This window comes from Rhinopithecus roxellana, chromosome 16 (assembly GCF_007565055.1).
Source record: "Rhinopithecus roxellana isolate Shanxi Qingling chromosome 16, ASM756505v1, whole genome shotgun sequence".
NCBI lineage: Eukaryota > Metazoa > Chordata > Mammalia > Primates > Cercopithecidae > Rhinopithecus > Rhinopithecus roxellana.
Genome location: NC_044564.1, coordinates 44,330,347 through 44,358,320, shown reverse-complemented (window position 1 = coordinate 44,358,320; position 27,974 = coordinate 44,330,347). Strand labels below are relative to the sequence as shown.

The 27,974-nt window shown below is 41.3% G+C and overlaps 1 protein-coding gene across 3 annotated transcripts; it reads right to left on the bottom strand.

Moving 5' to 3' along the window:
• Nucleotides 1–46: 46 nt before the first annotated feature.
• Nucleotides 47–27,965, bottom strand: NMRK1 (nicotinamide riboside kinase 1). 3 transcript variants are annotated; one of them, XM_010388725.2, is made up of 9 exons: nt 27,619–27,965; nt 22,463–22,526; nt 16,365–16,455; nt 15,999–16,047; nt 8,689–8,836; nt 8,535–8,606; nt 7,806–7,912; nt 5,576–5,659; nt 47–414 (listed from the first exon to the last, which is right to left on the bottom strand). In XM_010388725.2, the coding sequence occupies exons 2-9, from the start codon at nt 22,489–22,491 to the stop codon at nt 395–397; spliced, it is 600 nt and encodes a 199-aa protein (XP_010387027.1). In that variant the 5' UTR covers nt 22,492–22,526; nt 27,619–27,965; the 3' UTR covers nt 47–394. The 3 variants fall into 3 exon arrangements, with proteins under 3 accessions (XP_010387027.1, XP_010387029.1, XP_010387028.1); XM_010388727.2 differs by lacking the exon at nt 8,535–8,606; XM_010388726.2 differs by lacking the exons at nt 22,463–22,526; nt 27,619–27,965 and adding an exon at nt 18,769–18,838.
• Nucleotides 27,966–27,974: the final 9 nt, after the last annotated feature.

The following is a 27,974-nucleotide window of genomic DNA, read 5'->3' as shown; positions in this document are numbered from 1 at the left end:
CACACCTACAGACACACAAATACACATACAATGAATTCTACATATATTGGATTGTGATGTAATCTTTATTTCTTACTCTGAGCTCCAGTTAGAAAAGTTTGACAATCATCGTTTTAGAGCTATGTTCAAAAAGTGGAGACTTTCTGACTCACTGTGAGCTCTGCTGTACCTATGTGCTCCCTGGAGAGGGAGCAACTTGCTAAGCTAGAGTCCTGTCCACTGGCATGGATATTTACTGTTCCACATGTTGGGAAAACCATGTGCAATAAAAATCAAACATATGAAACAATGGCTGTCATTGTACCACAGTACACCTTGTATCTTGGTTAAGGTTCTTAAATTACTCCTTTGAGTTTCCCAATTCACTTCAGGAAGGATTTGCTGCATTCCGTCTTTATGCTGTTACTTGCAAACCTTGGGAATAAACATAAGAAGAAATTAATGGAGAATTCCAATTCTCATTTTATTAAATCTTTACATCAACAACAGTAAATCTAAGGATGTTTAAATTATGGGGATTCTGGAGCCAAAAATGCTGGTTTCCTGTAAAGAACTAAATTGAGTCCAAGTCCCATTCTTTTAATCCCTGCATTAAATTTGAAGCATGCCTGAAAATATCAGATAGATATCCAAAATCACTTGCAATTGGTATAGTAATCCTTGACTTCAGGGAATGAAATAGTTTGAAGACTAGAATAAAACCACAAAGGGTAGCTGTCTGCAGTATAATCCTTGTTTTGGAGTGTTACCCTTGATGTGGGGAACGTATTATTACCTTTAATCCCTTTTCTTAAACGATGGAAGACCAGTGGAATACTTGATTTGGCATAGAAATTCAATGATAAACCTACCACATTCTTATTACACAGCTCATATTGGAGAGCACACATTTTTTAATGTAGTATTTCATTTTTGAAATATGTAAAATGTAAAAATGATTACATCCTTTCACTACACAAGTGACATTTCTGGGAATTTACTCCAGAGATATAATTCAAAAAGAAGAAAACCAATAAAGAATACATGTGTATATTTTGTTATAGCTTGTGATTTATCCATGTGAAACACCTGTAACAACAGTAAACAGACAACAATTGGGAAATGGTTAAGTGATCTTATGTTAATTTGGACTACTATACTAGATAATTATACTATAATTTTATAATGAGATTAAACTTTAATGAGAACAACGCAAACATCTGATAATTAAATTTTATTTTGCAACTTCTTATTCCTTTGATTTGAAACTAGACATGTGACATCTTTCTTCTCTACTAAAAGGTCAATGTCAAGTCTTATATTTCTCTTCTGTGTACAAAACAGAACTCAGCCTTGATTTTTGTTTTTAACTGGAAGAGCTAGTTTCATTATATAATGAACTCTATAAAGCTGCATAAAAATTAAATACTAATTTAAAAACAGAGATAAGCATGGCTGATTAATCACACTGCCCTTGCAGTCTTGTAAAAGAGAGATTGATGTGAACAGTAAAAAGACTGGATATGTACTCATTAAAATGTTAACACTAATGACTGAAGAGAACACAGGGTAATTACTTCCTCCCTTTTGCTTAATAAACATTTAACAACGCAGGGTGTGGTGGCTCATGCCTGTAATCCCAGCACTATGGGAGGCCGAGGCAGGCAGATTACCTGAGGTCAGGAGTTCAAGATCAGCCTAGCCAACATACAAAACCACGTCTTCACAAAAATACAAAAATTAGCAGGGCGTGGTGGTGCATACGTGTAATCCCAGCTACTCGGGAGGCTGAGGTAGGAGAATCGCCTGAACCCAGAAGGTGGAGGCTGCAGTGAGCTAAGATCACGCCACTGCACTCCAGCCTGGGCAACAGAACAAGATTCCATATTGGCCAGGCGCGGTGGCTCACGCCTGTAATCCCAGCACTTTGGGGGGCCAAGGCGGGCGGATCATGAGGTCAGGAGGTCAAGACCATCCTGGCTAACATGGTGAAACCCCGTCTCTACTAAAAAAATATAAAAAATTAGCCAGGCGTGGTGGCAGGCACCTGTAGTCCCAGCTACTCGGGAGGCTGAGACGGGAGAATGGCGTGAACCCGGGAGGCGGAGGCTTGCAGTGAGCCGAGATCGCGCCACTGCACTCCAGCCTGGGTGACAGAGCGAGACTCCGTCTCAAAAAAAAAAAAAAAAAAAAAGAAAGAAAGAAAGAAAAAAGACTCCATATCAAAAAAATAAAAAATAAAAGTAAATAAATAAATAAATAAAATTAAATAAAAAAAACCTTTAAAAATAATATGCGTTTATAATGAGGTGAAAATAAATGTTTTTAAAGGGAGTTTGAATGTTCCTGGTGGCTAGACTACTTTGTTTTAGTAAGAATAAGGAAATGATTAAATTTTGCCTCACACTTTGGATTTAAATAAGGATTAAATTAAATGTATAACTCCATTCCCTTATTCTGCTGAATAATTTATTGTTTCATTAACAATTAAACTCAGTCTTTCTTGTTTCCCCTTCATTATTATTACTTTATCATAATTATGATTTTATGTACTTAAGACTGAAATATTAGCTAAACAAGTTTATGAGATGTGAGAAAAAAAAAAACCCTGAAGATCAGTCACTGGAAACAGGAAAGGTCTCCCCAGCTGGCTCAGTGTGTGTCATACTGAGGGTTAAACCAGGCTACACTGAGGGTACCTTCAGGACGGCTTTGTCAGGTTACTGTGTATGGAAGAACCAGGAAAGGTGATAGGTTACTAGAAATAAAACAGTAACTTATTTATGTAACTGAGAAAAAACAGCACAAATGTTAGAGGTAAGAAAAGCTGATGTATTTCTGTTTTTATCCCTCTTTTAAGTTTTTTTTTTTAAACTTTATTGAGTATCTAGAAGCCTCAAATGGCATAGCTAAATACTTTCCTGCCTGCCTCTAGGATGTAGGGAAGGAAAGAGGAGGGGCATCACAACATAGGGAAATGCACTTTCCTGTGGGCTAGCAGCACCTGTCAAAACATGCCAGCCGTATTTGGGCCTTGGAACAGATGGTGAAGGCTGAATTTGGAATGGAACTGGTTGCAATTTACCTGAGCTACATGACCAAGGCTACTTTCATCTTTATCAGCAGGTAGATCATAAGGCCAAACTCCAGTGTATGACTTAGTCATAAAGGAAAGTTGGACCCAAGCACTGGCCATTGCTGAGAAGACAAAGAGCTATAGGTGTCCAACAGCTGAAACACTTCTGGAAGTGCCTCATTAGGGACAGAAAGGGGGGCCAGTAACTCTCAGAGAAGTGGTTCTGGCTCATGTGCTATCATTTATGAAGGCTGAGCCCTTCCCTTCACCCCACACCCTCTATATCCACTCACGTTGGTGCTCTGAGATTCATTATGGGAGGCCTGACTTTCATCAAAGTAACAGACGGCAGGAGTGGGCGGGCATATCTGGCAAAGATTCTAAATCCTACTTGCAAGAAGAAAATTTAAAATGGTCCTGAAATTCCTTCAAATGGGTTCATGCCTATATGATGGGCTGATCCTGAAATCGACAATATTTAGGATCAATGAGCTGCCTAGTTGGGTTCAGTCTCTTATTAAGGAAGGACAACATTTGGATTAGGGCAGTTGCCTCTCACCAAAAAAACATATAATGTTCTTCACTGCTGGAGTGAGTCATACTGTCTTCTCTGAGCCAGTTGATGATTGCATTTTGCCGGTGTTAGCCATGGAAATTCTTTTAATTCAAATAGTTCAAATACAACAACAGCTAGATCTACAGTTCTGTCCTTCCAGCATGTTTTTTCGACCTTCTTCTTCTGGTTTCTACCTCCTGCCCTGCTTTCTCTTTGGGAAATTTTAAAGTTTTTAATTTTCAGAGATAGGGCTGTCTGTCTCCCAGGCTGGAGTGCAATGGCACAATCATGGCTCACTGCAGCCTTGACCTCCTGGGCTCAAGCAATCCTCCCACCTCAATATCCTGAGTAGCTGAGATTATGGGCGCGTGCTACTATGCCCCGCTAGTTTTTTTGTTGTTGTTTTGTTTTTTTGAGACAGAGTCTCACTCTGTCACCAGGCTGGAGTGCAGTGGTGCAGTCTCGGCTCACTGCAACCTCTGCCCCCTGAGTTCAAGAGATTCCCCTGCCTCAGTCTCCTGAGTAGCTGGGACTACAGGTGCGCACTACCACATCCGGCTAATTTTTTATATTTTAGTAGAGATGGGGTTTCACCATGTTGGCCAGGATGGTCTTGATCTCCGGACTTCGTGATCCACCTGCCTTGGCCTCCCAAAGTGCTGGGATTACAGGTGTGAGCCACCATGCCTGGCAGCTAATTTTTTAAAATTTTAATTTTTGTAGAAACGGAGTCTCTCTCACTATGTTGCTCAGGCTGGTCTTGAACTCCTGGTCTCAAGCAATCCTCCCAATTTAGCCTCCCAAAGTGCTGGGATTACAAACATGAGCCACTGCACCTGGCCAGGGAAATTTTTAAAATCAGAAAGTCTTAGGTGGGGTGTTCAATTACAAGATGGGTTACGTGATCCAGACCTCACCAATCAGAGTATGCCATCTCTCTGGCCATAACGATCACTTTGGCAAGTCATGTGATCCAGCAGGACCAATCATCTGGGCTACAACAGAACATTGCTTTTTAGAAAATGATTTAAGATAAAGAATTTCAAATTTATGCAGAAGAAGTGAGAATAACTATGAACCTCCTTGTACTCAATACCCAGCTCCAACATTTATCAACTCGTGGTCAAATCTTGAAAAAGGTATCTTTTCACACTGGGACTGATGGACCTAGGAGGATGTTGTTGTCAACAGACAACAGGTCAGTGGAGAGCCTGACTTCAAAATAAACCCTAAATAGAAAGTAGAATAGAAGCAGAGTCCTGAGGACCTTATTTGAGTTCCTTAACCCATTAATATTGGAGGTTGCAAATTTTTTTGTGTGAAAAACCAGACCTTGGTGATGACCTTGAGCCATTAGGATATAAATAACTCCTACTAGCTTAGAGTTCCAACAGTGGAACACTAGGCATAAACGGGTTAATCCAGCTGGGTCTGAAGCCACTATTACCCCTGTACTGCCTTTCTGCTGAAGCCATATTTAGGCAAATCTCTGGCACTTGCAGAAAGTGCTGTCCAATATGAAAACCTTAAATAAACCCTTCATAATACTTTTAAAAATCTTTTGTTTATCTTTGAGGTATTTGCAAAGTAGAAATTTTATGGAAATCTTCAAGGGAATAAAAGAAATGGGGAGCTCTGGACACACAAAAACAAAACCATCAGCATTTTAATTATGCTCTGCCCAAAGGATACTTCCAGTCCCATTCGGTACAGCCACCTACTAAACATTTTAAAGTAAATCACATAAATAGCATTAAGAGATGTAACCCCTAAAAACAGACAAACTAACTGAGTCTCGAAACCTTCCCCCCAGAATTTCTGATTCTGAATTGTCCTCAAAGCAAAGAATGGATGAGCACAATCACTCCTACATTAGCATTCTGGTATTCCATCCTTTCATATGTAATGAACTATTTTCCTGGCTGTTTCTCCTCTACCTTCCACTTTGTTAGCACAATACTTACACTTTTGCTTTGCTAGTTCTTGTATTAGATCTTCATATACTTGCAAAAAGAGGTCCTCTTCAGATTTTGTTCCATCTAGGTACACTACGAAGGGGAAAAGAGAGCGGTTCAAATGCTAACAGGCTTATTAATATACAATGTTTACTTTGGCACCCAACGTCTCTTGTAAATGCCAATAGGTTTAACCAAGGCACCCAGGACCATAACTTAAAAGAAAAGTAATAGCGATTAAAGAAAGAAGTAGATGCTAGCCAGGTATAATAGGTCAAAAATGCTGGATTGTTACAGATAAATCCACACTGGCTTATGTGAAAATTATTTAATTAAAAGAGAAGAGAAAGAAAGAAGAAAAGAGGAATGAAACAGAAGAAAGAAAGTGGTGTTCTCCATATGGCACTTTTGATGCACTGAAGGTGTTCACCCAAAAGGGTCACTTAAGGAGTAATTCTTCAACATACTTAGACATGAGGATCACCTGGGAAGCTTCTTAAACCATGCAGTGGTCTGGGATCTGCAACATATGTACTAACTCAGAATTCACCAGGCTCAGAAAATATGTATTTGTGTGTGTGTGTGTGTGTGTGTGTGTGTTTTCAGCTATTAGAGAAGAGATGTATTTTTAATAAAACTGGCATAAGCAGCTTTGGAGAAAAAGTAGAAGTTGTCTAGATTAAAGGAAGGAAAGGGCCTTCTGGTCAGAAAACAGCAGGGAGAGGCAAGAGCAGTGATGCACCATTTGGAATGGCTAGAATATGAGGAAGCTCTGGGAACAATGTGAGATGAGATTCTAGAGCAAGACTGTACCTCAGTACCTCAGTCGTTAGAGGCCTTGATGTCTGGCTGTTTGGATTGTATCTCAAAGATCTGGAGACGTCTCAAGGTATTCAAGCAGGGCAAGAGCCTGATTAGATTTGCATTTTTGGTAAAAGGGAGAGAAGGGAAGCAAGAGGATGTTCTTGCAACCAATGGTCCAAGGTGGACATGGTGCAGCCAGAATCTTAGCATTGGCCCTGGGGATAAGCACTCCGTATGCATTCCACAGGGCTCTGACATAGCTACCTATCCTGGAGGCCAACAGGCTTCTCACAGCATGGAGAAGTCCCCTTTATTGTGAAAAGCATACATCAGTTCTAACTCCTTTGCCTTACAGAACAGCCTTCAGCCATCTTCTCTGCATTGAGTGCCCTATTCCAGTGATCTGTTCTTAGCTCAAGCCCACAGATCCAGATGCTTACCTCCAAATTGCTACATATGTCTCCCAGGCACCTCAACCTCATTATGTGCAAAACAGACATGCATTCCTCCCTTACGGGTCTGCAATGCCTTCATTTTTTTCTAAAATCCATCAGTTGCTGAGGCATCTGTCATCTTCCCGCCCCCTCCATAGCTGTTCTATCACCCATTTCTACTGAGTGCAGGCGTCTAACATCACACCCTATAAATCTATCCTCCTGCATTCTCTACACAGCCAGAGGGGTCTTAACTAAAAAGAATTTTTATCAATCATGTCCTTGTTTAAAACTTCTCTCTAGAGAGCTTCCCACTTCTCTGAGAATAATGATCAAAGTCCTTACCTAGACTATTGGCCTTATAGGGTCTGGACCCTGCCTGTATCACCAGCATCAATCTGCTCCCTTACTTTTCTTTACCAGAAAGTTTTCTCAACATCAGCTTTCTTTCAGGGGCTTCTCATTCCTTCCTGTCCCCGGTCCTTTTGTGTGCCATACCCACTTTCTGGGGTGATCTTCTATTCCCCAATCCATCTCCTTTGTTCAGTTAAACTCATCGAAGTTTGGTTAAATGTGACTTCCTTAAGGAAGCCTTCCCTAACTACTGGGATCTCGGCAGTCCCCTAGAGCTTGGTGTCACAGAACTTACAGCAGCTGGAAAGGACAGGCTTGGGCCGCTGGTGTCTCTAGCACCTGTTTCCACGATAGAATGTCACCTGCATGACAGCAGGGGCTGGGTCTGCCTTATTCCCCTCACCATCTCCAGGGTAACACCAGAAGGCATTCATTCAATACTGGTTGAATAAATAACCATCCAGAAGCTGATGAGAGCCACAGAGAGAAACAGAAACTGGGGAACCAGCTATGGAAGAGGAGAAGCCCAGAGTGTTCTTGCTTAAGTGTCCCTTTATACTTTTGTATGAGTCCTTTCTTTTGTATACTTTGAGGCAAATGACAAGTAAAAGGGGGACTTTTTGAACAGAGGGAGAAAAGGCACTTACCAACTTCCCATGTGATGTCTTGCATTTCTTGTCTGTGCTTTAGATACATGGGCCACACATGGCCATCAAAGTATCCCGGAGAGTCTGGAGGCTCATAGACCCTTGTACTATCAAAACATGTAGGAAACTTGATGTTGACAGAAACACACAATTGATAAAGTAAAATATGAATGGTCAGGATAATGGAGAAATCACTCAGAGGCTGAATCTAAACAGTATGCTACATGTTTTAACCCAGTGGCAGTTAGAGGACAGTAGTAACGTGGATTTAGTTCTCTGATCCTAAAATTAATTTTGTAATCCACTGACTATCATTCTTAATTATCCTTTTTCCTTCTAGTGCTTTATAAGAGAATTAAGAGACAAATAGTGTAAATAATGATGGAGAGACCACTAGGTTGGATTAAGCTTTGAACTAATTGGTGTTCTCTGTAGCTGTGGCAGAACAGGCTCACTCACATTAAAATCATAATCACCATGGGCTTGCTTTGTTTGAGGATTTAGGAGAAATGAGCCAAAAGCTTGATATAAGGCCCTTTTCTTAGAAAGTAATTTGCATTACTCTGTGTGGATGACCATTTATGGAAAAAGGTTTTGCTCCTTTTATGAAAAAGAGTTAAGGCTTCCTGTCTCTGAAAAATGACATTGCTCAATAATGTTGCTGTCCTCATTTTTCTTCTAAATTTTTTGTTTTGAATTACAACTCCCAAAGATGATTTCAAAACTTACCTCCTCCTCCTTTTACATTCTTCATATGGAATAGTCAGGAAATAGCTTCTATTCCATATAGTGTCAAGGGGCCTAAAATAACAGCATACTTCGTTCACAAGGGTTTTTCTTCCCCGCATTCACTCAGAGCCAATATTAGAGTGGAGATGCTTACTTATAATTAAAAAGAAGGAAACCTTCGATGATTAAAATGGGGATTTCCTCAGCACTTTCCCGGTCTGTTGATACCACAGAGCGTCTTGCGCTTTCCATCCAGCAGGAAATGGCTGACATCATTTTTTCCATGTTAAGTGCTTCAAGCACTTCAAACAAACACACAAAAATTGCAATTAATATAGCAAAACATTTTGTGATGTGACTTTTTGTGATGCGTATATCCAGGATTCTGTAAATATATAGACCATCATTTTATTTCCCTTCAAAACTCCTAATAACAAATATTTTAGATAACACTTTGAAACTCTAATACTGATAAACCAGAGTGACACGTTTTTATTATGGAAAATTTCAAACATACAAAAAAGTAAAGCACAGTGAACTCCTACGTCCCTATTACCAGCTCTGACAGTCACAAACCCATGGCTAACCTTGCTTTACTTATAACTTTGATTCTTTCCTGACTACACAAAAATGTAAAATTTTTAGAAGATGAAATATGTACAGATAAGTTTGAAAGATACATGACACATGGGGGGAAATACCTGTAATGTCTTTGGCAAAGAGTTAAGATATTTAATTAGCAAAGAGCTCTTCTAGATAAATAATTAAAAGTCAGACTATTTGTAAAGAACACAAATATGTCATTGTCACACTCTAAAATGTGCATGCTTCTTGAGCTAATCGTAATTTTAGAAAAGTAGCCTATAGCTTTTAAAAGTATGGTACTTAAACCAGTAGTATTAGCATCACCTGGGAACTTGTCAGAAAGGCAAATTCTCAGCTCCACTCCAGAACTACTTAATTGGGCCAACAGCACTTAAGAGTGTTTTTTAGCGGAAGGTTTTTCAATGATGGATTAATTTATTTAATAGATATAGGACTATTAAGGTTTTTTTTTTCTTTGTTCTGGTGTTAGTTTTGGTAAGCGATGTCTTTCTAGGAAATCATCAATTTCACCTAACTTTTCAAATTTATTTGTATAATGAGTGTTCATAATATCCTTTTATCTCTTTAATGTCTGTAGGATTTACAGTGATATTACCTTTTTTGCTTTTGTAATTTGTAATTTGTTCCATCTCTGTATTTTTTATGAGACTTATTTACTCTGGGGATTGCTCAGATTCTTGAAGTTTTATGTCTTAAACCAAATTTGAGAAGTTTTTTTTTTTAAACCATTACCTCTTTGAATACTTTTTTAGTCCCACACTTTCTCCTGAGACTTCAAAGATATGAATATTAGATCTTTCATTATTGTTCCACATTTTTATTCATTTATTTTCAGTCTATTCTCTCTCTGTTGTTGAGAATAATTTGTATTGTTCTGTCTTTAAGTTCACTAATTGTTTTCTCTGTCGTAGTTACTCTGCTACTGAGCCAATCCAGTGAGTTTTCAAATTTTGATTAATGTATTTTTTCCATTCTAAAATTTCCATCTGGTTCTTTTTTCAAATCTTCTATTTCTTTACTGAGGCATTCTAGTTTTTCACTTGTTTCAAGCCTGTTTGCAATACTATGCTTAAAACCTTTTAATAACGCTGCTTTAAATTCTTTGTCAGATAATTTCAACATCTGTGTCATCACGGTATTGGTGTCTATTGATTCATTTTTCTTGGTCAAGTTGAAACTTTTTTGGTTCTTAGTATAACAAGTGATCCTCAGTTGTGTCCAGGACATTTTAGATCCTGTGTTATAAGGCTGTAGATCCTATTTAATCTTCTTTTCCAGGCAGTCACCCTGTTCCGGTATAGCTTGCAGGTTCAGGTGGGGGCGGATGCTCTGCTTCCTGCTAGGCCCTGCTGATGCTGTGTTGTGGGGGAAGTTGGTCCATCGTGGGAAGAGGGGGTCAAGGAGAGTGCCGGTTACGTTTCATTGCTGCTAGCTGTGGGCAGAAGTTCATCTTTCCACTGGGTTCTGCTGACAGGAGCTGACACCACCTGAGTAAGGAAGGTGAAGTGCCAACCTGCTCCATTGCACACTGCCTCTTTCCACCTGAGTGCTGCCAGGTGGAGGCGAAAGTGCAGCTCCCCATTTGGTTCTACTGATCCAACCCCCAGGGGTGACGTGGAGGGGTGACTCACGCTGCCTTGCTAATGCTGGATGGATCTTCTGGAAGTCTAGCTCCGCACCCAGCTAACACCATGAAGGAGGACGGTTTTGCCTTTTGTGTCTGGCTAGAGTAGGGTGGATGTTATCAAAAAGGTTTTCTATTCTGGTAGGCCACCTTTTTCCTTGTTCCTTTTTTAGCCTGTGCCTATGGATGGTTCCATGTTGTATACTTCTCCTGTATATGTAGGAAGCAAAAAGAAAACTCAGGGATCCCATAGCCATGTCATTCCTCATGTCCTGGAATCTCTAGCCAGCATGCTTTCTTTTTTCCCTTCAGTCTTCCTTTGTCTGTTTGTTGCATTATGTCCAGGGTTTTTCATTGTAGGTTTCATTGTAGAAAAAACCATGTAGGTTTTTCATGTAGGAGGGAGGACCAGTGAGCAATGGGACTAATCCGTCTTGGCTGGAACCAGCAGTCTTTCTAGTTTTGATATATTTTTGTTATCATTCATTAAAAATATTTTCTTATTTTCATTGTGATTTAGCTTTTGACCCAAGGAATAGATATGTGTTTTGCTTCAGATAAAATACAATGATGTTTGGGATTTGCTTGAAAACAATATAGATGAATACAGTGGGTGACGGTATAGATGAAATATAATTGGTCAAAATTTCATCTTATTAAAACTGGGTGGTGAACTCATGAGAGAGTTCATACTTTTCTGCTGACCTCTGCATAAGTTTGAAATTTTCCATTAGAAAAAGTTTTTGAAAATCAGAAAAAAGGGTAATGCTTACTTTTCAAACACTTGGTTATTGCTTTTTAATTTCCTTCATGGTGATTACAGAGTATCTTTGTATTTCTTCAATCCATAAAGTATATTAGGACTTACTCCATGCCCTTGCATATATGGACTATTTGGGGTAATATGTACTCAAGAAAAAAAATATGTATTCTGCTGTTATTAGGTGCATGTTCTGTACATGTCAGTTTTTGGTCAAGTTAGTTATATTGTTCAAATCTGTTATATCATTAGTAATTTTTGTCTGCTAGTCCCATTAGTGGCTGTTACGAGCTGAATGTGTCCCCCTATGTTAAAGTCCTCATGCCCAGTTCTCCAGAATGTGACTTTATTTGGAAATATGGTCATTACAGATTTAATCAGTTAAGGTGAGGTCACACTGGAGTAGGGTGGGCACCTGATCCAATATGATTGATTACAGAAGGAGAAAATTCAGACACACACATGGGGACAGTACCATGTGGAGATGAAGTCAGGGACTGGGGTGATGCAGCCGAAGCCAAGGCTGCCAGAGATTTCAGCAAACACCAGAAGCCAGGAGAGGGGCACCGAAAAGAGTCTCCCTCACAGCCTCAGAGGGAGCCCACCCTGCTGACACTTGGATCTCAGACTTCTGGCCTCTCGAATTGTGAGACAATAACTTTCTGTTGTTTCAGGCATTCTGTGGTACTTTGCTATGTTGCCCTAGCAAACTAATACACAAAGGAAGTTGTGTTAAAATCCCCCTCATCAGCTGCGCGTGGTGGCTCACACCTGTAATCCCACCACTTGGGGAGGCTGAGGTGGGCAGATCACCTCAGGTCAGGAGTTCAAGACGAGCCTAGTCAACCTGGGGAAACCCCATCTCTATTTAAAAAAAAAAAAAACAAAAATTAGCCAGGCATGGTGGTTCATGGCTGTAGTCCCAGCTACTTGGGAGGCTGGGGCATGAGAATTGTTTGAACCTGGGCAGCAGAGGTTGCAGTGAGCCAAGATCACACCATTGCACTCTAGCCTGAGTGTCAGAGTGAGATTCCATCTCAATAAAAAACCAACCAACCAACAAACAAAAAACTCCCACGCCAATTGTGGATTTGTGTCTTTCTCTCCTCTTAGCTCTGTCAGTGTTTAATGCATTTTAATGTTATGTTATTAGGTAGATAAAAATTTTAGGTTGTTTTATTTTCTTATCGAAGTAACTCATTTCTTTCTATCTCAGTAATACTCGGCCTTAAAGTTTACTTCGTCTGGTATTAGTATAGTTGCTAGAGTTAAAACAGTTCTTTCAGTAGGGGTTTCTATCATGGATCTTTTTCTAGCCTTTTACTGCCTATATTTCTATGTCCTTATACTTAAGTCCATTTCTTTTGTTATTTTTCTTTTTTGAGACAGAGTCTCGCTCTGTTGCCCAGACTGGAGTGCAGTGGCGCAACCTTGGCTCACTGCAACCTCTGCCTCCCAGGTTCAAGTGATTCTTCCGCCTCGGCTACCCGAGTATCTGGGACTATAGTTGTGAGCCACTGCACCCAGCTATTAAGCCTTTCTCTTTTAAGGAACTTATTGTTGGCTTAAAAAAAAAAAATACCAGTCTGACAATTTTTGGAGTATTTTACTTCCTTTCACTTAATGTGGCTACTGGTATATTTGGGCTTAAATCTATCATCTTACTATTATTTTCTATTTTTCCACCATCTTTTGATTTTTTTTTTTTTTCTTTGACACAGTCTCACTCTGTCACCTAAGCTGGAGTGCAGTTGCATATCTCAGCTCACTATAGCCTTTGCCTTCCAGGCTCAAGTGATCCTCCCGCCTCAGTCTCCTCAGTAGCTGGGACCACAGGTGCGTACCACCACACCCAGCTGATTTTTGTATTTTTTGTAGAGACAGGGTTTTGCCAGGTTGCTCAGGCTGGTCTTGAACTCCTTGGACCCAAGTAATCTACCCACCTTGGCCTCCCAAAGAGCTGGGCTTACACGTGTGAGCCACCGTACTCGGCCATCCTTTGATTTTTAATTTTTGTTTTGATTTCTTTCATATTAATCAATTATATTCCATTGAAAATAGAATTATTTCCTCTACAAACTTGATAGTTCCACATTTTAAAACTATCCTGTTTGTGCTTAGAAAGACTTGACTAGTACATTGATTCCTTAAATTTGTGCATTTACCTAAAATGTTCAAATCTTTCCTTAAGATAGATTCCTGATGTGAGATGCCTTGAAGTCATGGCATGAACATGCTAAGTTTAGGACACATGCTCAACCTCCCTTCCAGAAAGGCTGTACCAATTTATCTATATACTTCCATCTAAAGTATATTAGGGCCTTTGTTTTACTGAGCCCATGCTATCACTGGATAATTCTCATTGCTTTAAACATCTTCATTTACTTGGTAAGTGGGAAAAAAAGCAATTTACAGTTCTTTAAGGTTTTTATTGTACATTTACTAATCCAATAACTGACTGCTTCTATGAAGAGCTTATTCACAACCTTAGGCCCTTTTCCTACTGGGATATTAGTTTTTCTTACCAGTTTGTAAGAATTCATTAAAAATTAGAAATAGTAATTCTTTTCCAATTGTTGAAAACTGTCTTACATTGTTTTTCACCCTTACTTTGTAATGATTTTTCTCACTAACCTCTGGACGAGAGGAAGAGAAGAAAGAAAAAAAAAAGAAAAAATGATCCTGGCTGCAACTCAAGAAGCAAGAACAGGGAATGAGTCAAGAATTTTGCCTCTCATAAAACTATTATGTGTCTGTAAGAACTGATCATATAACACTTTTCCTAAAAGATTATCAGTTAGAGAACATACTTTATGACTTTTTTAAGGGAGCTCCCTCTGTTACTAGTTTGTATAAGTACTCAATGATCATCTTTTTTATTATAAAGGTTAATAAGACCACTAAATATTAAACAGCCTATTAGCATGATATTCTCTACAGAAAATGTTTTAGGATAGACTGTAATCCTTTGGCTTCAAAACTGTTAGCTTGGAGTAAGGAATGAGGAGAATCCATGTAAAATATGTTCACAAAACTTTCTGAACAGTGAAAAAAACAAAAGCAAACCACAGCTGTCTAGTGCTTTGGCCACCAGGAAGGAAAGCTGAAAGAATGAGAGAATATAGTCTGCTCCAGGCAAAATTCTGTCATGGGGTAGTTGAGGGTGACCAATATAGCTACTTATATATCTCCAGAACAGGAATGGGCAGAGAGAGAGCAAGCCTAACTTGCTTCAGAAGAAAACCCTATGATTCCACGTGGAGAAAGGGGAACCTTCATACACTAGTGGGAGGAATGTAAATCAGTACAGTCACTATGCAGAAGTACAGAGATTCCTCAAAAAATTAAAAATAGAACTACCACATGATCTGGCAATTCTATTACCACTTATATATCCAAAATAAAAGAAATCAATATATCCAAGAAATATCTGCACCACCATGTTTATTGCAGCACTATTCACAAATAGCCAGAATATGAAATGAACCTAAGTACCCATCGATGAAGAAATGGATAAAGAAAGTATGGTGTGTATATGTAATGGAATATCATGCAGCCATAAAAGGAATGAAGTCATCATTTGCAGCAACATGGATGGAACTGGAGGCCATTATGTTAAATGAAGTAAGTCAGGCACAGAAAGACAAGTATCACATATCCTCATGCATATGTGGGAGCTAAAAAAAGTGGATTTCATGAAGATAGAGAGTAGACTGGTGGTTACCAGAGGCCTGGAAGGGGAAGCTGGTGGGGGGAATGAAGGGAGAAAAAAAAAAATGTATTTATTACCAATGAACTGTACACTTAAGATTGGTAAAGATAGTAAATTATATAGGCATATTTTACCTCAATTAAAAAGAAGAAAAATCTATCATTCCTGTGTTTTCAGTTTTATTATTTTTATTTTAAAAAAATATATATTTTTGAGACAGGGTCTCACTCTGTCACCCAGGCTGGAGTAGAGTGGTGCGACCTGGGTTCACTGCAGACTCAGCCTCCTGGGCAAAGTGATCCTCCCACCTTAGCCTCCAAAGTGGCTGTGACTACAGGCATGCACCACCACACCTGGCTAATTTTTGTATTTTTTTGGGTAGAGATGGAATCTCCCTGTGTTGCCCAGGCTGGTCTCAAACTCCTGAGCTCAAGTGATCTGCCTGCCTCGGCATTCCAAAGTGCTGGCATTACAGGTGTCAGCCTCCAAGTCTGGCCCCAATGTTTTCAGTTTTAAATATAAAACTGGAAAAAGGTTTTCACTTATTTAAATAGTTCAACAGAAATCAGAAACCTACAAAGGCAGGCTTAAAGTACCGCAATATATTTAAACACACTTTAAGACTGCCCTCACAGATACAGTAAAGTTCTTTTTTTAAATTTTTGTTCCACAGAACCATCAAGTTCAACATAGTGAAGTTCTTTGGGTTTGAAAAAGAAAATGAACATAAGCATACAATATTTGACAAGCAAATCTACTTACCATCATACTGCAAAAATCCATTTTTATCTGTCTCTATCTCAGACTGTGGCTGGAAAAATAATAAAGTACCCATGAAAATAGTGTGTAGGAAAGAAATAATACAATTATAGACTAAAAAGGATAATACAATTATAAAGAAATAATACAATTATAGACTAAAGTATTTTAATAAATGCTTTGAATGAGCAATTAAAGATCAGCACTGATAGACAGTGCCATCTAGTGGATAAATAGCACCATTGCACTGAGCCTAATTTCAATACAAAAGGTACATTACTCGCCAAAGACTTCTTGGATGTAATTCAATTAACTTGGTGGTTAAACCTTTTTGTATTAAGTAAATAATTTAAGAAGTTTTATAGATACCTTGAAAAAATCATCCTGAGATATGACACTGCAATTTGGGAGGTGTTTCTGCAAATTCTTAGCCAGTGTTGTTTTCCCACCGTTTGTCACACTGAAGCAAAGAAAAGTACCAAGAAGGAAAAAGCATTAAAAATCATTAAACACTTTTTTTTTTTTTTTTTTTTTGAGAGACGGGGTCTCGCTGTGTCACCAAGGCTTAAGTGCAGTGATGCGATCTTGGCCAACTGTAACCTCCGGTTCCTGGGTTCAAGTGATTCTCCTGCCTCAGCCTCCCGAGCAGCTGGGATTACAGGTGCCGCAACCACACCCGGCTAATTTTTGTAGTTTTAGTAGAGATGCAGTTTCGCCATGTTAGACAGGCTGGTCTGGAATTCCTGACCTCAGGTGATCCACCCGCCTGGGCCTCCCGAAGTGCTGGGATTACAGGCGTGAGCCACAGGGCCTGGCCAAAAAATCATTAAACACTTTAAAATATTTTTAAAGAGGATATTTAAAGCAATATTTACTATTTAAGAAAAAAGGATTTCTTTCATAGATAGTGCCTTAAACAGCAGATCTGATGTACTAAACGATAAGAAATAAGCTGGGAAAGATGAAGGAGAAAGGTAACTACCGAGTAAGTGAACTGAGTAACACTAGCACTTACAAATACAGGCACTGTGTTGGAAGCGAAATGTTTTTTTGCCTATGTCAAAATATTCACATGGTTCATATGCAACACAGAGAATATGAGTAGCACATTTTAGTGCAAGTGTATAAAACTGCATATGGTCACTGATTTTGCTTCAAGGCATAGTGGAAAAAACAGGAGTGGCTTAGTACAAGCCCACCTACCATGAAATCACATTTCCTCTGTGATGCCTCCTTTTCCCCATCTCTCTCCACCTGGGGGCCAGCTGGGAGGTCCGCTGTAGCTTATCCCATCAGGCCAGTTATTTGTTCCTTCTGGTCGGACCGTGAAGTCCAGAAGAAGGGGCACTGAGTCACTCCTCTTTAGATCTAGTTTCCCAGCATCTAGGAGATCACACGGGAGGGAGGCACTTCCCTACTCAGTCGTTTATTGAAAGAGTGTTTTAACCTGGGGCTCATGTCTGTGAACATAAGTCAGGGCATTTGTGAACTTGAATGAGAAAAAAATTATACCTTTAATTTCACTGAATTCTAACAGAAATTTAGCATCTCCTTTAATTATAAATATAAGTGATATAAGTACCCCTGACATTCACCAAGAGAAATCACAGATATTTTCATATTATGTTGCAGTTGGGTTGGATATCTTGAAGTATCATCAATGTTCATTATTACTTCTGATTTATGGCATTGTTTAGACCCACCTCTGGGTATTGTTATTTAATATATTGACATAGAAGAGTATATATCACAATATCACAAATTTGTTTTTAAAAATATTTTTATAACTATATTTCAATATAACCAATTTCCTTTGTATTCCTGTATTTTATTTTGTACACTTAAAACTATTATGCTGAGGTCAAGATTTCACCATACCACCAAATGTTCACAGTACAAAAAACTCCTGACTACACATCTATTTGTAAGAAACTTTGCTTAATCTCAGATGAGATCAATCCACAAATACTTATAATCTAGAAAAGAGAAAATGAATTAACATCTATTCATCAAAATGGCCTGCATATAACTCTACTATTATATTATACCTCAAGGTAAAAGGAACCTGATGCACAAGATTTCTCATTTAACCTTACGATACACGATTGGGTAGGATATGGGCCATCTCTTTGAAAACAAGGAAAAGGGAGTGGGTGCTACCCTATGTATCGAGACAATATTACGACTTTTCCCCCTCTTTAACAAAAATGTCTGTAAACTATACCAATTGTCCATAGTTTAGGTATTAAGTTTTGGTTTAAATGAGATAGTGAACAGGAGTGACTTTATTACAATATGAACAATCTGGCTAGAAAAATCTGTCATTTTCTAGAATTATCTCTGTTAAGATCATGCAGTCAAACCAACAGTAGTAATTAGATCCTTTCTCACTGACTTAGCTAAAGCCAATGAGAAATGCACACCCCATTTTTGCACAAGCCTTGGAGGAGACAGACCGGCTAGAAGATAGTCTGAGATATGGAGAGGAGAGGGGAGAAAAAGTATTTAAACAAGCCTGCACCTAAAATCCACACTCAGATTGGGAGACATCCTGGTCAGGTGACGACAGCTCAGGCCACCCACAACATGGGGGAAAGGAATAGGAACCTTCCTTGGGGAAGGGAATAGGATGGGGGAAAGGAATAGGAATGGGGGAATAGGATGGGGGAAAGGAATGGGGGAAAGGAATAGGAAGGTCACCCAAAACATGTGGGAAAGGAATAGGAACCTTCTCCTATGGCACACCCACAACCACCACGTGCAGCACACTCACAGCCTTGCTTGCATGTGCTATCCAACCTGAGGAGAAGCGTGCCCAGCGTGCTCAGATCCTAGGATCCTACGAAGGAAAAAGGGTGACTACTTGGTGCCGCTCCCTTCTTTGCTCACAGCACCCAAATAAATGCACAACTCCTGGCCCATTTATTTTTTTATGTGCCAGGTAACAAGAGGGCTCATTGTATTTGGACATAACAGTGGGCTAGGGAGAAGTTAAAAGGCTGTCTGTAATTATTCAAACACATGGAGAATACATTCTGCAACAGGTAGATGTTAATATTCCAATTTTCCAGTTGAGGAAACTAAGGATTGAGAAGTTAATATAGTAATAAAACTAGTCCATGTTAAGTAATGGAGATGGGATACAAAGTCTAATGCCAGGATGGATTTTAATTTTTTTTACATTGTGGGACTCTGAGAGAATCCCATGAAGGTTATCATCTCTTTCCCTAGTGACTGAGTTTGGATGTTTGTCCTCTCCAAATGTCATATTGAAATGTGATCCCCGGCCAGGCATGGTAACTCACACCTGTAATCCCAGTACTTTGGGAGCCGAGGTGGGCAGATCACCTGAGGTCGGAGTTCAAGACCAGCCTGGTCAACGTGGTGAAACCCCGCCTCTATTAAAAATACAAAACTTAGGCCAGGCGCTGTGGCTCACGCCTATAATCCCAGCACTTTGGGAGGCCGAGGCAGGCAGATCACGAGATTAGGAGATCAAGACCATCCTGGCTAACATGGTGAAACCCTGTATCTACTAAAAAAATACAAAAAAATTAGCCGGGCGTGGTGGTGGGTGCCTGTAGTCCCAGTTACTCGAGAGGCTGAGGCAGGAGAATGGTGTGAACCCGGACAGTGGAGCTTGCAGTGAACCGAGATCAAGCCACTGCACTCCGGCCGGGGAGACAGAGCGAGACTCCATTTCAAACAAACAAACAAACAAAAACAAAGAACAAAAATTAGCTGGGCGTGGTGGTGCACGCCTGTAGTCCCAGCTACTTGGGAGGCTAAGGCAGGAGAATTCCTTGAACCCGGGAGGTCGAGGCTGCAGTGAGCTGAGATTGCACCACTGCACTCCAGCCTGGGCGAGTGAGACTCTGTCTGAAAAAAGAAATGTGATCCCCAAGCTGGAGGTGGGGCCTCCTGGCAGGTGTTTGGTTCATGGGGGTAGATCCCTCATGAAGGGTTTGGTGCCATCCCCATGGTAATCAGTGAGTTCTTGCTTTGTTGGTTCACGTGAGAGCTGGTTGTTTAAAAAGTCTGAGATCTCCCTCTCACTCTCTCTCTTTTTTTCATTTTTGATTTTTTGTATTTTTACTAGAGACGGGGTTTCACCGTGTTAACCAGGATGGTCTCGATCTCCTGACCTTGTGATCCGCCCGCCTTGGCCTCCCAAAGTGCTGGGATTACAGGCGGGAGCCATCATGCCCAGCCCCATTTCACTCTCTCTTGCTCCTTCTTCCGCCATGTGATGTGCTGGATCCCCTTCACCTTCCACCATGAATGTAAGCTTCCTGAGGCCCTCATCAGAAGCACGTACCAGCACCATGCTTCTTGTACAGCCTGCAGAACAGTGAGACAAATAAACCTCTTTTTCTTTATAAAATACTCAGCTTCAGGCATTCCTTTATAGCAAGACAAATGGACTAACACCCCCAGAAAAATGACTATATTTACATTTGTGTTAAATCTCCAAGAGGTTCATGGATGCCCTCTGAAATCCTTCAGAACCCCTGTTATTTGCAGTTCAATAATTACTGTTATTACTTCTCTATGAAGTAATAATTTGGTCGAGACTTATTGGACAATTACTTCCTAGGGAAGCAAGTGGTTAAGTTCATAAGATGCAAGGCAGGAACAAAAGTCGCCATAACTGAATCTGGCATGGGCTTCACAGGTGCAGCAGCACTAAATTGAGGCACTTGGCCAGGAGCAGTGGCTCATCCTTGTAATCCCAGCACTTTGGGAGGCCCAGGTGGGAGGACTATTTGAGGCCAGGAGTTCAAGACCAGCCTGGACAACATAGTAAGACCCTGTCTCTTAAAAGAGAAAAAGGAGAAATCATGGCACTTGCTAAAGAAAAGATAGTGGGAAGAAGGCTTTCTTAGGAAGTTATGGATAGTACCTAGTGCACAGGACAAGACAGGAGGTAGGTTTCTAGGTATACGGCCCTGTATTGGGACATTGAGAAGAGGGAAATCTTATTCACACAGATGCCAAATGAAGGGTGGATTGGATCCTGTAGTGGACTTTGTAGTTGCCTTTCCAGGTTCCATGTCTGTTTTCTAGGTCTGGTTGGGACTGCTCCCACTCTCAATTCCAGAACAGAACCCACTGACCTAAACCAATCAATGTAATCCCACCTCTTTTACCACAGTGGCTGCATGTATGTGGACCACGCTTGTCCAGTCAAAGGGAGACCTATGACCTAGGGGAAGAGAAGTATTTCCCCTTCTGCCCAGTGACAGGCTATGAAGAAACAAGTCACAGGGCTCCTAGCAGCTACTTGTGACCAAAGGGTAAGTCAGTTCTAAGATGAACCCAAATGAAAGACACATAGAAGAGAGAAAAACTGTCTTTGGTGATACCACTGAGCTCCTGTATCAAATCTTTCCTGCAGCCTGCTACCCCTGAGGCTAATACATTTCCTTTATTACTTATGGATAGCCTTCATATACCATGATATTCAGATTTAATTCTCAATAACTGGGAACCACTGAATATCATTCCTCAGGCAGATAATTAAAATGTTCTGTATGAAGTTTAAACTGGTAGAGGTGTGTAGGAAAGATTAGAAGGGAAAGATGGGGATTACGGAATGAGAGCCTGTATCAGGATGGTGGCAGTGAGTGCGGGAAGGAAGAGAAACACAAGAGAAGTACTGCAGAGAAAAACTGAACTTTTCTTCTGATTAGATGGGAGGCAAAGCAGAGTTCTGACATTTAGTTCACTCAATTTTACTTCTGATTGGTGACTTACTATGGTAATGTAATACCATAACACAATGATCTCCCCAAAATTACAAACAAAGTAGTTTTATATTTTATTAACTGGGTCACAAATAATAGAGTAAAGGTGAACATACTATGGTAGCAAAACAAATAATGTCATTTTCACTTGATGTTGATGTTTTATTTGCATGCCTGCCTCTGGGACCACAGGTAGGATGACCATATAATTTAGAACACGTTTGAGAGAAAGAGAGGTGCCTCCAGGACCACAAGTATTAGCTTGGGCAACATGAGACATAAGGCCACCCAAAACATGGGGGAAAGGAATGGAGGTGAAGGTGTTCTGTATAGCACATGTCTGAAGCTGGGCACAGCTGGAAAGAAACACCAAGTTTTCTCCTCCGTCATGACGGAGGAACACCCATATGGGGAATGATAAATCATCCTGAATGAAAGCAGTGCCCAATCAGACCTTGCCTCTGGTGTTAGCTCCACAAAATAAAAGGGAAAGTGGGTAAATGTGGTTGACGGACTCTTCTGTCTCTCTGTTTATAGAAAACTCTTCCATCTCTTGTTGGCATTTATGACGCCAGCACTTCGCTGACATCCCACAGTGGTCTGCTCTTCCCCAGGACTCTGGAATCCTCACTGCTTCTCTGTCCCCTACTCCATCCACACGGAAACACCATTTGCACATCCTCAGTATCTTAAAGAGCTGTCTGTACCAAAATTACTCACCCACTGATTCCAACGATAAATGTTTTCATAATTAGCTTTGAAAACCACAGCTTCCTAGTATTTCCTAAAAGTAAAAAAAAAAAAAAAAAATCAAATGCATTTCATTTAGATGTCTAGGGAGATAAAGAATCCTAAATTAGGAGCACCAGCTGAGAGGGGAGGGTGACAGTGACCTCTCAGCACAGCCCCGCGTTATCCACATTCCCTGCCCTACTGGCTTCCCCTGCTACCACTGAGTGCCAACAGCCGGGGCATGCTCAGGGCCTCTCAACCACTTCAACGTCAGGTGAGCTGCGGAAGACTCCCCCTTGAATGTCTGTTTTCCAGGCGTGGAAGAGTTGCTAGGCCACAGTGTGGTATATGAAGTTTCATCCTCTCCTTAGCCAGGTTGCCTTCCACCTGCACAATTCAGTCACCTGGGTATGACTCATTATCAATGAGGCAGGGACCTCTGTGGGCTGGCCTCTTTCTCCCCTTATAAGACAGGAAAAAAGTAGCTGCTGACCAGAGGCAAAATGAAGCTAATGCCGTTTAAAGACGAGATTTCTTCACCCAAAAGCCTAGCTCTTGGGCCTGGCTAGGTACATTTTTTTCGGAAACAGGCCAGATAGTAAATATTTGACGCTGTGTGGGCCAAGAGGCAAAATCTAAATTGTTATGTATGGACTTATATAATAAGAGAAAAAATATTTTCACAAATTTTTGTGATGCAATTCAATATATAATCATAATGGTTTTTAACAGGTCTACTAATGACAAGAATGAAATTCCCTTTTATTGGGCTATCATTTCCTTTAATTGGATTTGTGTAGTGCTTTCTACATGAAACTGCAAATGTTCAGGCAGAGGGCCAGGTTAAGCCACCAGCTGCTGTTTTGTGGACCTTTGGTCTAGGGGATGGAGGGCAGTTTCATACATGCCTCCCTAAGGTTCACTAAAGCAGTCCTTGGTTATTACAATGGGCCATTTTTCATCACTAAGTGAAAAGGTGAAGCGCAGCTGGAGGGAACCTTAATAGTGGCTGCTGAAGGTCATCTCTGATAGTCACTGTTCTTCATTCCTATCTGCTCGGGGGGTGGCCAGGGACCTAGGCTGTGTAGCCGGGGGCAAGTGGCTGCCTGTCAAGCTGGAGGCTCCCAGCAATGCTCCAGTTCTTCTGATCTGTGTCCACACTCTCCCTGGGGAGGGGTTATGCAGAAAAAAGCCTGGTGGGGAAAGGGCTATTGTTGCCTGACTTCTTGGCCTTTCTAGAATATTCCACATTGAGTACAATTGCTTAAGACTGGGGTCCATTTCCATTAACAAGTCTGTGTGAGACAAGAATTCAATCATGACTGTGATAAAATAGCAACTGGGCACGGTGACTCATGCCTAGAATCCCAGCACTTTGGGAGGTCAAGGCAGGTGGATTGCTTGAGCTCAGGAGTTTGAGACCAGTCTGGGCAGCATGGTAAAATGCTGTCTCTACCAAAAATACAAAAGATTAGCCAGGCATGGTGGTGTGCTCCTGTAGTTCAGCTACTTCGGATACAAAAGATTAGCCAGGCGTGGTGGTGTGCTCCTGTAGTTCCAGCTACTTCGGAGGCTGAGGTGGGAGGATTGCTTGAGCCCACAAGGTGGGGGTAGCAGTGAGTGGAGACCGAGTTGCTACACTCCAGTCTGGGTGACAGCGAGACCCTGGCTTAAAAAATAAAATAAAACAGAACAAGTTGGATATTTGAGTTTCATCCAGAGTTATGTTGTTGAATCACATCTCCATCCAAATTTACAAGATGTATTGAGGGAACGACTGCATACAATGAATATTGTAAAATACATTTTTATGTTGTGATTTTTCTGCTTTTGAATTTTATTTTACCCTATTCTTATTTTTTCGGTATGTCAGTGCAATGATGCCAACTAGCCTTATTTTGGGAAGGGAGAGGCTGCTCTTTATCTCACTTTTGTGGCGATAAATGTTCTTTCTCTTACAAAATTATGTTGTCAAAAATTGTTAGCAGAGTGATATCCTCACTTGACCAAATAAAGTAAAAATTCATAAAACTTTGTCATTCCTTGCCCCCATTTCACTTATTTTTGGATAGCTCACTGAAGCATAAATTCTCAAACTTGGAGAAGTATAGCTTTAGAGATTACTTGGTCTACCTCTTCCTTTTGCAGAAGTGGAAACTGGCTCAGACAATAGAGCGATTTGCCTAAGTTCACACAGACAGTAAGTGGAAAAGCCAGATATGAAACTAAACCAGTTGAGTTGACTTCTTTCCATCACTCCAAGCTGCTAAAAAGCACTTTATTACTAACAGCAAAGAAAGGGTGTTACATATGTGCTAACTTAATTGTCAGGCTCTGATGGATAATTGATGTCATTCTTACTGATGTATTATTGATGGGGCACTATTTGCTGTGCACACAGAATGGAAAGGACTACTGGTCCCCGTCCTAATTGCCACATCTGTGCTTACACGTGTGACTGTTGCATCAATTACATGGCATGTAAATAACAAGTGAGCATGGTTGTGGCACGGGAAATTGGCTTGAGGGGGTTACTTGAATTCAGGAACCAGGAGTGAGATGGCATAAAAAACCCACTTATAAAATCTCTTGGATACAGTGAAATGTAAGGTTTTTTTTTTTTTAACCGAAACAGGAACTCCCAGTTCTACATTAGTTAGCAGTCCGGGCCTGTCTAAGCCAGTGTTTGGGTAAATGCTGGGCATACTCTGTCAGCAATGAGCAGGTAACAATGTGACTGGAAGGGTGGGCAACTGGAACATGCAGAGACAAGAGAGGTAACAGGGCTAAGTGACTAGGGTGGGTGGGGGTGGGCCCAGCAATCCCTGAAGTCATTTATTTCAAAAACAGTGTGCATGCACAGGGCAGCTTGAGGGGAGCTCCAAGTTCAGGCCTGGCACTGTCTACCTCCACATCATGTTCTACTGTTTCAATTCATTGCCTGTTGCCCTCTATTAGAACTATTAAAAATCTCCAAGGTAGCCGGGTGCGGTGGCTCACGCCTGTAATCCCAGCACTTTGGGAGGCCGAGGCGGGCGGATCATGAGGTCAGGAGATCGAGATCATCCTGGCTAACACGGTGAAATCCCGTCTCTACTAAAAATGCAAAAAAGTAGCTGGGCGTGGCGGCGGGCGCCTGTAGTCCCAGCTACTCGGGAGACTGAGGCAAGAGAATGGCATAAATCCGGGAGGCGGAGCTTGCAGTGAGCCGAGATCGCGCCACTGCACTCCAGCCTGGGTGACTGAGTGAGACTCCGTCTCAAAAAAAAAAAAAAAAAATCACCAAGGCTGCAGTGAGCCATGACTGCGCCCGCCACTGCATTTCAGCCTTGGCCATACAGCGCCTATCTTGAAAAAAAAAAAAAAAAAACCAAAGAACAAACAAAAAACAGACAAAAAACAACCCCAAACAGACAAAAAACAACCCCAAAACTGCCTCCCAAGCAACCAAAAACAAAACAAAACATCAAATTTAAAAAGCTTGCAATTATGATTTGCCAGGCTTCATGAAGCAAATGCAAGCTTGGTACAAACTGTAAATGATGTGATGTGTCCAAAGAGTCATCATTTCAGGGCATGTCTTTCACTAGAATCCACACCACCTTCAATCTCATGGAATATCTATGTAGTTTATTTCCCGGTGTGTGCAAAGCTTTCCTAAACAGCAGAGAGCTTTTGCATAGCGGGAGAACAAACTAGGATAGCCAAGAGCAAATCTAAAATGACTAATTTTTATTTTTTACACTTTTTTTTTTAACCCTAATTAAAATGTTGTTGGGGTTTTTTTTTAATTCAGATGTGTTTATTATGTTTAATTCATTTCACTACTAAACGTTTACATTTTGGATTCTAAACAGCGAACAGTCAGAAGTGGCATGTGCAGAATCAGCAGATTGTACGAAGAGGGCAGCTCTCTAACGCAAATGATCTGAAAGACAAAGTTCCTGCTAAATGTTCTCTTCAAATGTATCTACAGGACAGCCTGATATTTTAAAAAGAGGAAAATGTTTCCAGGACTTCTCACTCTGTATTCTATTCAACAGCTATTTTGATTCTCTTCTTCCAGGAGATAGGGCAGTCTTTTCCTACTATTGTTTAAACTTTGCTCCCTTTTGGTAAACAAATCCCTCAAGGCTGGGTTTTTGTTTTTGTTTTTTCCTAAGACAGTCTCGCTCTGTCCCCAGGCTGGAGTGCAGTGGTGTAATCTCGGCTCACTGAAACCTCCGCCTCCCGGGTTCAAGTGATTCTCCTGCCTTAGCCTCCTGAGTAGCTGGGACTACAGGCGCCCACCACCACGTCCGGCTAATTGGGGTTTTTGAAAATGCAATTCATGCCCCTCCCCCGTTGGTTTCATTTATGTAGGTTCTTACGTAGTTTTTTCCTTCCCCAAATACACAATTAATTTACAATATTGACTGTTATTTTGAACTTATGCCATTGGCTTCCTTGTGTGCTCCAGTTCTTTCCTCCCACCGAAGATAAAATCCGCTAGATCAGGGGTCGGTAAACTTTTTCCGTAAAGTGCCAGATGGCAAATGCTTTGGGCTTTGCCAGCTGCTACTCAACCCTGCTGGGTAATGCGAAAGCGGCCACAGACAACACTGATGCAAATGAGCGTGACCGTGTTCCAGTAAAATTTTACGGACACTGAAATCGGAATTTCATGTAATTTTCACGGACACTGAAATCGGAATTTCATGGAATTTTCACGTGTCGCAAACTGTTATATTTCTTTTGATTTCTTTTCAGCCATTAAAAACGTAAAAAAAAAAAAAAAAAATTCTTAGCAGGCCATACAATAACAGGCAGCAGGCCGGCAGTAGGTCATCACCCCAACGCTAGAGGAATGAGACCATCTCGACCCGCGAGGATCAAGTCCTGAATCCTGTCCCTGCCGACTTCTCCCAACTGCGCGGTCTCTTGGAGGTAGCGTTCCCATTTTCAGGATTATGCCAGGGCGCTAGAGCATGAGTCCACGTGCTCCTCGGCAGGCTACCTATCAGTTCTGTGAGGGTGGCAAGAGTCCAGGCAAGGCTTTCAAGGCGTAACCAAGTCCCGAGCTCCAGCACAAAAACCCTCTGGAAACACCTCGAGGCCCCACCAAGGCGGCGCGGCGCGGCAGGGGCAAGCAGGTAAGCACTCACCTGGCGCCAGTTCGAGTCCTCCCAAACAGCGGTAAGGTCGACAGCCAGGCGCGCGCCTGTCCCCAGTGCGCCGCTACCCGCAGCTCGCTCCCGGAGAGGCCCACAGCCTCTTTCCCCACGATCCTCCTGGATTAGAGGGATGCCAGGTAGGGGTGGCCACCTGACGCCCCTTTCCACTCCGCTCGGCCCCGGGTTCCAGCCCCGTTGGGGCGGGGCGGGGCGCGGCTACGGCAAGCGTGGCCTCTCCCGCGCGCCCCTGGCCAGCTCCGGCCCTTCCCTATTGGGAGCGCGCGCGGCCCGCGGCCCTGGCGCGCGCCCGCTTCGCTCTCGCTCGGCTCCGGCCCGTTCCGCCGCCG

Bases quoted from the DNA above. Each gene is read 5' to 3' on its own strand.
- NMRK1 (XM_010388725.2), bottom strand. From the start codon at position 22,491: ATGAAAACATTTATCGTTGGAATCAGTGG. The intron at 16,048-16,364 runs GTATCTATAAAA...TTATTTTTCCAG, and splicing joins CTCAGGATGATTTTTTCAAG to CCACAGTCTGAGATAGAGAC. The intron at 415-5,575 runs GTAAGTATTGTG...TTTATTCCCAAG, and splicing joins AGAACTAGCAAAGCAAAAGT to GTTTGCAAGTAACAGCATAA.